The sequence below is a fragment of the Mobula hypostoma genome, chromosome 25 (genome assembly GCF_963921235.1).
Source record: "Mobula hypostoma chromosome 25, sMobHyp1.1, whole genome shotgun sequence".
Lineage (NCBI taxonomy): Eukaryota > Metazoa > Chordata > Chondrichthyes > Myliobatiformes > Myliobatidae > Mobula > Mobula hypostoma.
In genome coordinates this window covers 25,449,734-25,461,848 of record NC_086121.1, presented here as the reverse complement: position 1 = coordinate 25,461,848, position 12,115 = coordinate 25,449,734, and the positions used below count along the sequence as shown (strand labels likewise).

Genomic DNA, 12,115 nt, shown 5'->3' with positions numbered 1-12,115 from the left:
AGCGGCCAGCATAGTTCTCCAGGTCATTGAGGCACGCAAGCCTCCAAACCACAATAAGCTTGTGGTCCCTTTGAAGGTATGGCGAGAAAGGCAAAAGTGTGTGTGAGAGACAGATTGCTGCAAGTTTGTATGGTTGTGCAGGCGCCACTGCCTTTTCAGCTGATAAGTGTTTCCAAGCCCTGGGAAATCAGTGTTGAATTCAAAATAAATTGATATTAAATGCACAGACCCTTATTGAAAAGTTATAATTACTAACCTGCCTCTCTGGAGAGAATTTAAAACGCAAACACAAAATCTGCAGATGCTGGAAATTCAAGCAACACACGTCAAAGTTGCTGGTGAACGCAGCAGGCCAGGCAGCATCTCTAGGAAGAGGTACAGTTGACGTTTCACACCGAGACCCTTCGTCAGGACTAACTGAAGGAAGAGTTAGTAAGAGATTTGAAAGTGGGAGGGGGAGGGGGAGATCCAAAATGATAGGAGAAGACAGGAGGGGGAGGGATGGAGCCAAGAGCTGGACAGGTGATTGGCAAAAGGGATATGAGAGGAATTTGGGACAGGAGGCCCAGGGAGAAGGAAAAGGGGGAGGGGGAAAAACCCAGAGGATGGGCAAGGGGGTATAGTGAGAGAGACAGAGGGAGAAAAAGGAGAGTGAGAGAAAGAATGTGTGTAAATAAATAACGGATGGGGTACGAGGGGGAGGTGCGGCATTAGCGGAAGTTAGAGAAGTCAATGTTCATGCCATCAGGTTGGAGGCTACCCAGATGGAATATCAGGTGTTGTTCCTCCAACCTGAGTGTGGCTTCATCTTTACAGTAGAGGAGGCTGTGGATAGACATGTCAGGATGGGAATGGGACGTGGAATTAAAATGTGTGGCCACTGGGAGATCCTGCTTTCTCTGGCGGACAGAGCGCAGGTGTTCAGCAAAACAATCTCCCAGTCTGTGTCGGGTCTCGCCAAGATATAGAAGGCCACATCGGGAGCACCGGACACAATATATCACCCCAGCCTACTCACGGGTGAAGTGTCGCCTCACCTGGAAGGACTGTCTGGGGCCCTGAATGGTGGTAAGGGAGGAAGTGTAAGGGCATGTGTAGCACTTGTTCCGCTTACAAGGATAAGTGCCAGGAGGGAGATGGGTGGGAAGGGATGGGGGGGACGAATGGACAAGGGAGTTGCATAGGGAGCGATCCCTGCAGAAAGTGGGTGGGGGTGGGAGGGAAAGATGTGCTTAGTGGTGGGATTCCGTTGGAGGTGGCGGAATTTACGGAGAATTATGGTCCTGGACTTATTTCATAATTTACTGGCATAATTTACATACTACTATTTAACTATTTATGGTTCTATTACTGTTTATTATTTATGGTGCAACTGTAACGAAAACCAATTTCCCCCAGGATCAATAAAGTATGACTATTATATGTTGGACCCGGAGGCTGGTGGGGTGGTAGGTGAGGACCGGGGAACCCTATTCCTAGTGGGGTGACGGGAGGATGACACTTCACCTGTGAGTCGGCTGGGGTGATATACTGCGTCCGGTGCTCCTGATGCGGCCTTCTATATATTGGCGAGACCCGACACAGACTGGGAGATCGTTTCGCTGAACACCTACGCTCTGTCCGCCAGAGAAAGCAGGATCTCCCAGTGCCCACACATTTTAATTCCACGTCTCATTCCCATTCTGATATGTCTATCCACGGTCTCCTCTACTGAAAAGATGAAGCCACACTCAGGTTGGAGGAACAACACCTTATATTCCGTCTGGGTAGCCTCCAACCTGATGGCATGAACATTGACTTCTCTAACTTCCGTTAATGCCCCACCTCCCCCTCGTACCCCATCCATTATTTATTTATTTATTATTATATACTTTCTCTCTCTCTCCTTTTTCTCCCTCTGTCCCTCTGACTATACCCCTTGCCCAACCTCTGGGCTTCCCCTCTCCCCCTTTTCTTTCTCCCTAGGCCTCCTGTCCCATGATCCTCTCATATCCCTGTCCAGCTCTTGGCTCCATCCCTCCCCCTCCTGTCTTCTCCTATCATTTTGGATCTCCCCCTCCCCCTCCCCCTCCCACTTTCAAATCTCTTACTCACTCTTCTTTCAGTTAGTCCTGACGAAAGGTCTCGGCCCGAAATGTTGACTGTACCTCTTCCTAGAGATGCTGCCTGGCCTGCTGCGTTCACCAGCAACTTTGATGTGTGTCTCTGGAGAGAATGATCAGTTCAATCCCAAAGCTATATTTGTTAATCCGAACGTATCTGCAACTTGTGGTAAGCTGAAAGCTGGGTTGCTTTTATTTTAGCGAATTCCAGTTTAAGATGGCATTGGTGAAGCGCAGTTAGAACTTGCTGGAAGCAAAAAGACTATAAATTACTGTATTAATCACACCCTCTTTCTCAGATACGATCACTGAAATCAATAGTCTATAACTTCCCTTTTGGAGTTGAGCTTTGAAAACGCCTGTATGACCTTGCATTTCTTTTGTGGAATGGACTGAAGTCTGTAAGGCGCAGGATGGGTGTGGTGTGTTTGTGCCAAATTGAGGTGGCAGGGCCTGGATTTGTGAGCGGAGAATGAGCCAATGTCTGGCCATTGCTGGAGCAGACTTGGAGGTGACTCGATGCGACAGAACTGAAGCAAGGTGGAATCTAGGCGTCAGGGTCTGGGCCTGGGCCCGGGAGCATATTGAAGCACCGTGGCATGGGTCTGATAGTAAGGAATGACCTGGGGTTCAGACCATATGAGCACTGGCCAGATTGAAAAGATCAGGCTGTTGGGGTTGGAGGCGGGGGACAGGCCAAATCTGCTCGCTGCTTCGAGATGTGTACATGTTACATGCTGAACTGAGGCTGTGGCTTGCAGCTGCTGGGCTCCTGAATCAGCTGCAGTGACTCGTGGCTGTGGACTCACTTAGAAATCATAGAAAAACTACAGCACAGAAACAGGCCTTTTGGCCCTTCTTGGCTGTGCTGAACCATTTTCAGCCTAGTTCCACTGACCCGCACACAGACCATATCCCTCCGTACACTTCCCATCCATGTATCTATCCAATTTATTCTTAAATGTTAAAAAAGAACCCGCATTTACCACCTCGTCTGGCAGCTCATTCCATACTCCCACCACTCTCTGTGTGAAGAAGCTCCCCCAATGTTCCCTTTAAACTTTTCCCCCCTTCACCCTTAACCTATGTCCTCTGGTTTTTTTTCTCCCCTTGCCTTAGTGGAAAAAGCCTGCTTGCATTCACTCTATCTATACCCATCATAATTTTATATACCTCTATCAAATCTCCCCTCGTTCTTCTACGCTCCAGGGAATAAAGTCCTAACCTATTCAGCCTTTCTCTGTAACTGAGTTTTTCAAGTCCCGGCAACATCCTTGTAAACCTTCTCTGCACTCTTTCAACCTTATTAATATCCTTCCTGTAATTTGATGACCAAAACTGAACACAATACTCCAGATTCGGCCTCACCAATGCCTTATACAACCTCATCATAACATTCCAGCTCTTGTACTCAGTACTTTGATTAATAAAGGCCAATGTACCAAAAGCTCTCTTTATGACCCTATCTACCTGAGATGCCACTTTTACGGAATTTTGTATCTGTATTCCCAGATCCCTCTGTTCTACTGCACTCTTAAGTGCCTTACCATTTACCCTGTATGTTCTACCTTGGTTTGTCCTTCCAAAGTGCAATACCTCACACTTGTCAGTATTAAACTCCATCTGCTGTTTTTCAGCCCATTTTTCCAGCTGGTCCAGATCCCTCTGCAAGCTTTGAAAACCTTCCTCACTGTCCACTACACCTCTAATCTTTGTATCATCAGCAAATTTGCTGATCCAATTTACCACATTATCATCCAGGTCATTGATCTAGATGACAAATAACAATGGACCCAGCACTTATCCCTGTGACACACCACTAGTTACAGGCCTGCACTCTGAGAAGCAATCCTCTACTACCACTCTTTGGCTTCTTCCATTGAGCCAATGTCTAATCCAATTTACCCACCTCTCCATATATACCTAACGACTGAATTTTTCTAACTAACCTCCCATGCAGGACCTTGTCAAAGGCCTTACTGAAGTCCATGTAGACAATATCCACTGCCTTCCTTCCCTTCATCCACTTTCCTGGTAACCTCCTCGAAAAACTCCAATCAATTGGTCAAACATGACCTACCATGCACAAAGCCATGCTGACTCTCCCTAATAAGTCCGTGTCTATCCAAATGCTTGTAGATTCTGTCTCTTAGTACTCCCTTCAATAACTTGCCCACTACTGACGTCAAACTTACCGGCCTATAATTTCCCCGATTACTTTTCGATCCTTTTTTAAACAACGGAACAACATGAGCCATTCTTCCGTCAACTTCAGTTCTGAATGTTATTTGCTTACTTGTTTGCATGTTTTTTTTCCCTGCACATTGGGTGTTTGAGGATCTTTTTTAATAGGTTCTATTAGGTTTCTTTGTTTTGTGGCTGCCTGTAAGGAGACAAATTTCAAGGTGGCATATAGTATACATACTTCAATAATAAATGTACTTTGAGCTTTGAATAATTTATTGGAGGAGAGCAACTAAAATTCCTTCTTGGGTCTTTGTGATGTAGAACTTGTTCAAATATTTCCTGTTTATAAGGGACATACATGATGCCAATGAAATATGATCTCTACTCATTTCTGTTTGATCTTTATATTAATTTAAGAGATGGTTAGGGTGACTTTTGTAGTTTTTATTTAAGCAGTATTGTACAGTGCAGATTTGATGAGCTTGTTTGGCACTTTAGTTTAATAGTTCAGCAAGTATGATCAGTTTGACAAAGATTTCTGTTCTCAGGAATTTGTGGCTCCTGTGCTATGAACATCAATGGAGGGAACACTTTGGCATGCATCTGCAAAATTGACACCAACCTCGACAAAGTATCAAAGATTTACCCCCTACCTCACATGTATGTAGTAAAGGATCTTGTTCCGGTGAGTTTTTATTCTCTACCCTTTTGCTTGCTCATTGTCTTTACAATTTCTGCATTGATTGGAAGAATTCTTAATTCTTTTCTATGCTACTGTCAACTGGAAGTTGATTATTTGACACGGATAGTCTCCAGCCAAGTTCAAGTACTATGCTAGCATCAGTAGTACTATTTAATTATTTATGATTCACTATGAAGCTGGAACAGGAATCCATTCTGTTGCTCTCCCCTGAAGTGATTATCCTAATTATTTTATTAAAGCTAAAATTACTTAATACTATATTACTTGTTGAACATGACCATTTTATTCCATGGCTTACAATATTTGGTTTTGCTTTCTTGAAACTCTCCAAAATGACCGGATTACAGTTTTACTCTGAAATATATTTATATATTTTAAAGGTCTTTTAGTTCCACCGCATCATCCAGCAACGTAGTCTGGAATAATGGTCTTAAGTTTATTTACTAAAATGATTTCTGCTTTGCTGTCAATATATTGTTTTACTGATTATATTCAGATTGTCTTTGATGCTCTTCTCTTTTCCTCTAGGACCTCAGTAACTTCTATGCTCAGTACAAATCAATAAAACCTTACCTGCAGAAGAAGGATGAATCTCAAGCAGGCAAGGACCAGTACCTGCAATCAATTGAGGATAGACAAAAACTGGTAAGGCAGCAAGAGGGCGCATGCAAGATTATAATATTCTTTCACTAGTCACAATCAGCAGATTCCTTTTTTCCCCAGATTCAAAGTTTTGTTTTTGGTGAAAGTCAAGAATATCATCAGTTCAATGCATTTTATTTATCCCAAATGTAAAAAATTAGATATTCTCACTCATCAAACAAACTGAATCAAATCTATGAAGATTACAGTTCATTGTCATCCAGAATTGATCAGGAATCAGAATCGGGTTTAATATATCTGGCGTGTGTTGTGAAATTTGTTGTTTTGTATCAGCAGTACATAATAATAAAAAACTATAAATTACAATAAGAAATGTATTTTTAAAAAGTAATGCAAAAAGGGCAAAAAAAGATCTAGGTAGCATACATGGGTTAATCTGATGGCAGAGAGGAAGATGCTGTTCCTAAAGCATTGAGTGTGTGTCCTCCTATACCTCCTTGAGGGTGGAAATGAGAAGAGGTCAGTGGTCCCCAACCACCAGGTCACAAAGCGTGTGCTACCAGGCCACGAGGAAACGATATGATTTGGCGATATGAAATGATATGAATCAGCTGCACCTTTCCTCATTCCCTGTCATGCACTGTTGAAGTTGAAATAACCTACCAAACCATACCAAATAACACACAAAACCTAAAATAACAGGAACATATAGTAAAAGCAGGAATGATATGATAAATACACAGCCTATATAAAGTAGAAATAATGTATGTACAGTGTAGTTTCACTTAGCGGAATCAGGAACATTAAGCCAAAACCGATTTGTAGAGAAAAAAAATTGGCATGTACATGCATGCGCACACAGGTGCCCGTGCAAGGCTTCATGGTCATGGTAGTCTTTCTCGGGGTAAACACAAGTGCCCCATATTTGACTGCTACTTTTGTGCCTTATTTGGGAGTGAGAAAGTTGGCAACCCTATTTAAACACCCCCCACCACCCCGCAAGAATATTGTCCAATATTAAACTGGTCCATGGTGCGAAAAAGGTTGTGGACCCCTGTCCTGGGTGATGGGGGTCCTGAATGATGGGTGGTAAATAGTCTTTCAGGAAAACTATTCATTCAGAAATTCACAGCCTTGCTTCACTGAGGTTTTGTTTTGTACCAGTCTCTATCAAACCTGATTGAAACAGGCAAAAGTTGGGCATGATTTGCATGGCCAGCATTAATTACTTATCCTGGTTTGTTCTTGGAATTAAACAATTTTCTTTATCTCACAGCTCTTACTGCAATGATTAATCTGAAGGACCTGTTAGGTACTTGCTTATTTTGCTTCTCTAAGTAGAAGTGGATTTAATAAGGGCCATTGAAGACAAATTGTTGCATTACATGGTATTATGGGGGTGATGCAGAAAGTGGAAGTTTGTTTTTTGTTTAAGTGGTGTGGGTTTTTCATGCTGAGCCAGCATGTATTTGCCCATCCCGAACTGCTGTTTAGCAGCCGCCTTGGAACTGCTGAAGTCCTTGAGTGTGGGTATACCCACAATGTTGTTACGAAAGGAGTTATGGGATTTTGACCCAGCAGTGGTGAAGGAGCTTTGATATACTTTCAAGTTGGGATGGTGTGGGGCTTGGAAGGCAATTTAGTGCTGCCAGTTCTCGCATATTCCCACTTCGGAATTTGTGATAGAGGAAAGGTCATTGATGATTCAGCTAAAGATTGTTTTCACTAAGAAACTGCAGAAAACCCATTTCCAGGTCTGGGATAGGTTTTAACCATCATAACTATTTCCTTTGGTGTTAGTTATGACTCCAGTCAGCTGCAAGATTTGCCTGTTAAAACCCATTCATAAATTTCTGTGATTTCTTGATATTACTCTTGGTCAAATAATATCGAAAGTTATGGACTTGTAATTTACTCTTGGAATTGAGATAAAGTCTGTGATACCCAAAGCTAACTTATTCATGTGAAACCCAAATTGAGAATCAGTGAGCAGATTAGTGATTAAATATTTAATAGCATTGATAGAAAATCAATTATGCTTTCCACTAAATAACTGATAGACAGGGGTGGTAACTGACTACATTTTATGTATTCTGCCTTTTTTGAGCACTGACATGATCTCACAAATGGACAATTCCACAAGGTGCTGGGAAGGTTCCCAGGCAATGTGCAGGTCTCTGTGCAGACAGACAGGTCTGAGTAGTGACCTCACATATATAATGACAGAAGTTAATGAACAATAGAGAAGTACTGCATAAAGTGAAAAATTTAAAGATCTCTATCATGTATCGGAAGTGTATTTGTCAGTGTCAGAGTGAACGTGTCACCTGACGGTATGCTGATCATGGAACAAGCGAAAATCTTTCGTGATGAATTGAAGGTAATTATGTATGTTCAACAAACTGGTTGCACAAATTTAGGAAGAGGTGCAGCATTAAATCTTTGAAGTGTCTGCTGATCACAAAGCAGCAGAGAAATACACTGAGTTTGCTAAGATTGTCACTGATGAAAAGATTGGTTTTTATACCTTACATAAACCTTTTTTTTAAAAAGTAAAATACTGAGTGTACTGTAACCCTTTCATCAAAACATGACATTGTAAACCTGCCTTTGTTTGTTGTTTTACAGCTGATTCAGGTATTCTGCTGATGCTGCTTTCGTTACCCTGCACACTGAGTATTTTCATTAATGTACAAAACCATAAAATTATTACAATTAATATGTGCGATGAACAAGTGTAAGACACTGCTTACCTGTAGCACATAAATTGAGTTGGAAATGATGGCAATCAATCCCAAGCTATCTCATTGTATATTCAGAAATCTGAAACACTTCTGCACCAAGCATTTTGGTAAGGAGTACATGACCTAGGAAGTCAACAGGGAATAAGCTGATATGGTAAGGTTAGTGTACACCAGTAGTACCCTCAGTGGCCACTTTGAGATGCAGGAGTGGAAACCAGTGTGGTCTTCTACTGCTGTAGCCCATCCACTTTAAGGTTTAATGCGTTGTGTGTTCAGAGATGCTCTTCAGCACACCACTGTTGTAACACATGGTTATTTGAGTTACTGTCGCCTTGAACCACTCTGGTCATTCTCCTCTGACCTCGCTCATTAACAAGGTGATTTTGCCCACATAACTGCTGCTCACTGGATGTTTTATTTTGTTTTTCACACCATTCTCTGTAAATGCTAGAGTCTATTATGCATGAAAACCCTGGGAAATCAGCAATTTCTGAGATACTCAAGCCCCCAAAAACACTTCTGGCACCAATAATCATTCCATGGTCTTAGTCAGTTAGATCACACTTCTTCCCCATTTTGCTGTTTGTTCTGTATCTTGACCATGTCTGTGTGCTTTTATGCATTGAGTTGCTGCCATTTGCATTAATGAGGTCTACCTAATAAGTGGCCGCTGAGTGTATATTGCTCGTAGAACAATAGTGCTGAAGGGATCCAGATTCCTTGAACATGCCCGTGTCAGACTATTGTGCAGTGGTATTGACTAGGTGTGTCATTCATCTTCATTGACAACAGTGATTAGGTCAATGTGGTTTTATTACTTTTATTGTGATACTGATACAACTAAATGACTTGTAGGTTCATTTCAGAGACAATTCAGAGTGAACCTAATTGAAAACTTCATTATGATTAGTTGAAAAGAGGATAGAATTACAAACTTTGATAATGTTCTTCATGATACAATATTCTGAAATTTTTCCATTAAAGACTAGAAAATACTTTGCTGTGCATGTGGTATTTGATTAATAGTGTGCAGATTTGATTATAAGTTATTATTCTTTACTGTTTGATTAGTTACTCCATCTTTGACTGAAATCCTTGTGTTGCACTAACTGATCTCACCGATTTAACAGGACAGTTTATAAACTATGAACTTGCTGCTGCACTGCAGAAGAGTTGTTTCCAAGTCTTGGTCCTCTCATTGCAGCCACAAACCTATACTTAGAAGATGTGTGATAAATTGCTTTAGTGTTCAGAATGTTGCCATTTGCATTACATTGAGCTGTATAAAAAATCTAGCTTTTTTTTAACCTGCCTGTGGTGCATCTTCAATCTTCTGTGTTTTGCACGTTTTTTCTTATTTATCGTGAAGTAAAATGGGCTTGTTCTCTCTGCCAGGATGGTCTATATGAGTGTATCCTTTGTGCCTGTTGCAGTACCAGCTGCCCTAGTTATTGGTGGAATGGAGATAAGTACTTGGGCCCTGCAGTACTAATGCAGGTAAATCTATATTTACTGCTTAATGGAAACAATAAGCATACACTTTGAATGTTCCTTAGTGAATATTGAAGTCTGATATTCTTAGTTTGTCTTTATATAAAATTTTAGATTTTAAATTTAAATCATTAAGATGCAGGAAATAGGAGTATGACATACCTAGGTGAGCCTCTGCCATCTCAATATCACAACTGACTTCATGCCTTTCCCCAATCGCCATAAATATTGCTCGCTTTCTCAGCCTTAATCACTATATTATCTCTACCTCAAGACTGCGAATGATGAAAGATTACTACCCTTAAGTAAATATTTTTCTCCCTATTTGAAAGGCTGACTCTTTGGGCTAATACTGTGCCCCTTAGCTCTAGGCTTCCCAGCTACATGAAGCAATCTCTCGCTGTTTGTACATTCTCACTGAGATAACCTTACACACTTTTCAATGCCTGTGAGCACAGCACAACCCTTATTTCAGCAATCAAGTGAAATTATACTGCAGTAACACGCAGCTATTTCTCTTGCTGCAGAGATCAAACCCTGCACCTTGTTACTGTAGTCACTTGATTTTAGGGAATTTGACAATATTCTATACCATCATTGAGCCTTTTGTTGGTGTTTATATTTCAGGCATACCGATGGATGATTGACTCCAGGGATGATTTCACAGAGGAGCGCCTAGCTCAGCTACAAGATCCCTTCTCCCTCTATCGTTGCCACACTATAATGAATTGCACAAAAACCTGTCCAAAGGTATATAATTACGCAACCACAAGCTAGGTAGTTTGGATGAATAGACATCACTGCAGATGTTTGGAATGTAATAAAGAATTTCTTCATTTGATTTTTTTTTAATTTGGAGATCGAGCATGGTAACAGGCCCTTTCAGTGCAGTGAGCCCGTGTGACCACCTAACCCATACGTCTTTTGGAATGTAGAGGAAGCCCACACAGTCATGGGGAGAATGTACAAACTCTTTCCAGACAGCGGTGGGAATTGAACCTGGGTCGCAGATGCTGTAAAGCATTTTGCTAGCTCCTATGCTACCACGCCACCCATTATTTCTTCAGAAACAATTTGGTATCTAAAGTTAAATTTTGATTCTATGCTCCTTTGACAAATTTTTGAGCGTTTTTTGGAAGAAAGGCAGTCTGAGATCTAGATGGCTGGCAGAATAAAGAACGTGGGTGAGAAGTGCTAAATTCTCTAACATTTAAAAGTGCTGGGGTTGGATGTAATGAGGAGAACGTTAACACAAACTGATATCAGGACTGGAATCCAGCTGAGGTCTACAAGCACTTGACTGTTACATTTCAGTATAAGTAACACAAGTATGAAGGTATTTAAGAAGTTCATGAAATCAGCCAGAGTTGATTTTAAATTAACAACATGGATGAGTGTTCAAGCAACTTCAGAAGATGAGTTGAATGATTAAGATGCGATAAGTTGCTAAGACGTACATATTATTCCAAAATAATGAGCAAACCTTAATACTGAATTCCTGTAAAACAATTATCAGAATTTAGAAAGCATAAAGCAAAAAAAAAGCTGCTGATTTGAAATGGAAAATGTTTGAAAGTACTCGTTTGGCAGCTTCTAATAGAGAAAATTAATTGATATTTCAGATAACTTTTCATCAGAACTATACATGGTTAGAAACCAAGCCTATTTTAGCTTGTAGGAAAAAAAACAAAAGAAAAGTCAGTTATTAGAGAGAGACTGAGAATAATTGAATAATGGATATTGGATTGTTAGTTACACCTGATCTGGTGGAGATAATAAAAGGGACATTTTCAGTTTTTAACAGTAGGTTTGTCATCTTTACCACCTTTTGTATACATAGACTCCCTTATAACTTCATCATTATGAAACATGAGCTTCCTTTTTATTTGAGTTGAATAAATGCTTCTTTCTTTTCAGGGTCTGAATCCTGGCCTAGCAATTGCTGAGATAAAGAAGATGATGGCATCATATAAAGCGGAAGCTTCAGCAGCATAGGAAAGTGTTTGTTAAGTTGTCTATATGCTGTAATTATTGTAAATCTGAAGTATCAAATAAATCATTAGTGATTTGAACAGTAAGTGATAATTGTTCATCTATAAACTCTTCATTAGACATTAAACTTCCACCTTTCCTAGTTTTAAGTGTTAAACTATTGCTGGTGAAATTACATGATCTCAATTTTAGTATGGTTACAGATTTGCACAAGTGGAGGTTGTTCAATATACACACAGCAGTGAGAGAAAGTGGGCAATGGTTATTTTAGGAAAAAATCTTTGTCAAGGCCT

The 12,115-nt window shown here is 40.7% G+C and overlaps 1 protein-coding gene across 1 annotated transcript in view; it reads left to right on the top strand.

The window, feature by feature from the left end:
• The window catches only part of sdhb (succinate dehydrogenase complex, subunit B, iron sulfur (Ip)), a 36,201-nt gene extending 24,151 nt beyond the window's left edge, over positions 1-12,050 (top strand). Inside the window, exons 4-8 of the mRNA XM_063033139.1 lie at positions 4,838-4,974; positions 5,521-5,637; positions 9,735-9,836; positions 10,458-10,580; positions 11,748-12,050. Coding sequence (XP_062889209.1) covers positions 4,838-4,974; positions 5,521-5,637; positions 9,735-9,836; positions 10,458-10,580; positions 11,748-11,825 — 557 coding nt within the window. The 3' untranslated portion in view covers positions 11,826-12,050. The remainder of the gene's footprint in view (positions 1-4,837; positions 4,975-5,520; positions 5,638-9,734; positions 9,837-10,457; positions 10,581-11,747) is intronic.
• Positions 12,051-12,115: the final 65 nt, after the last annotated feature.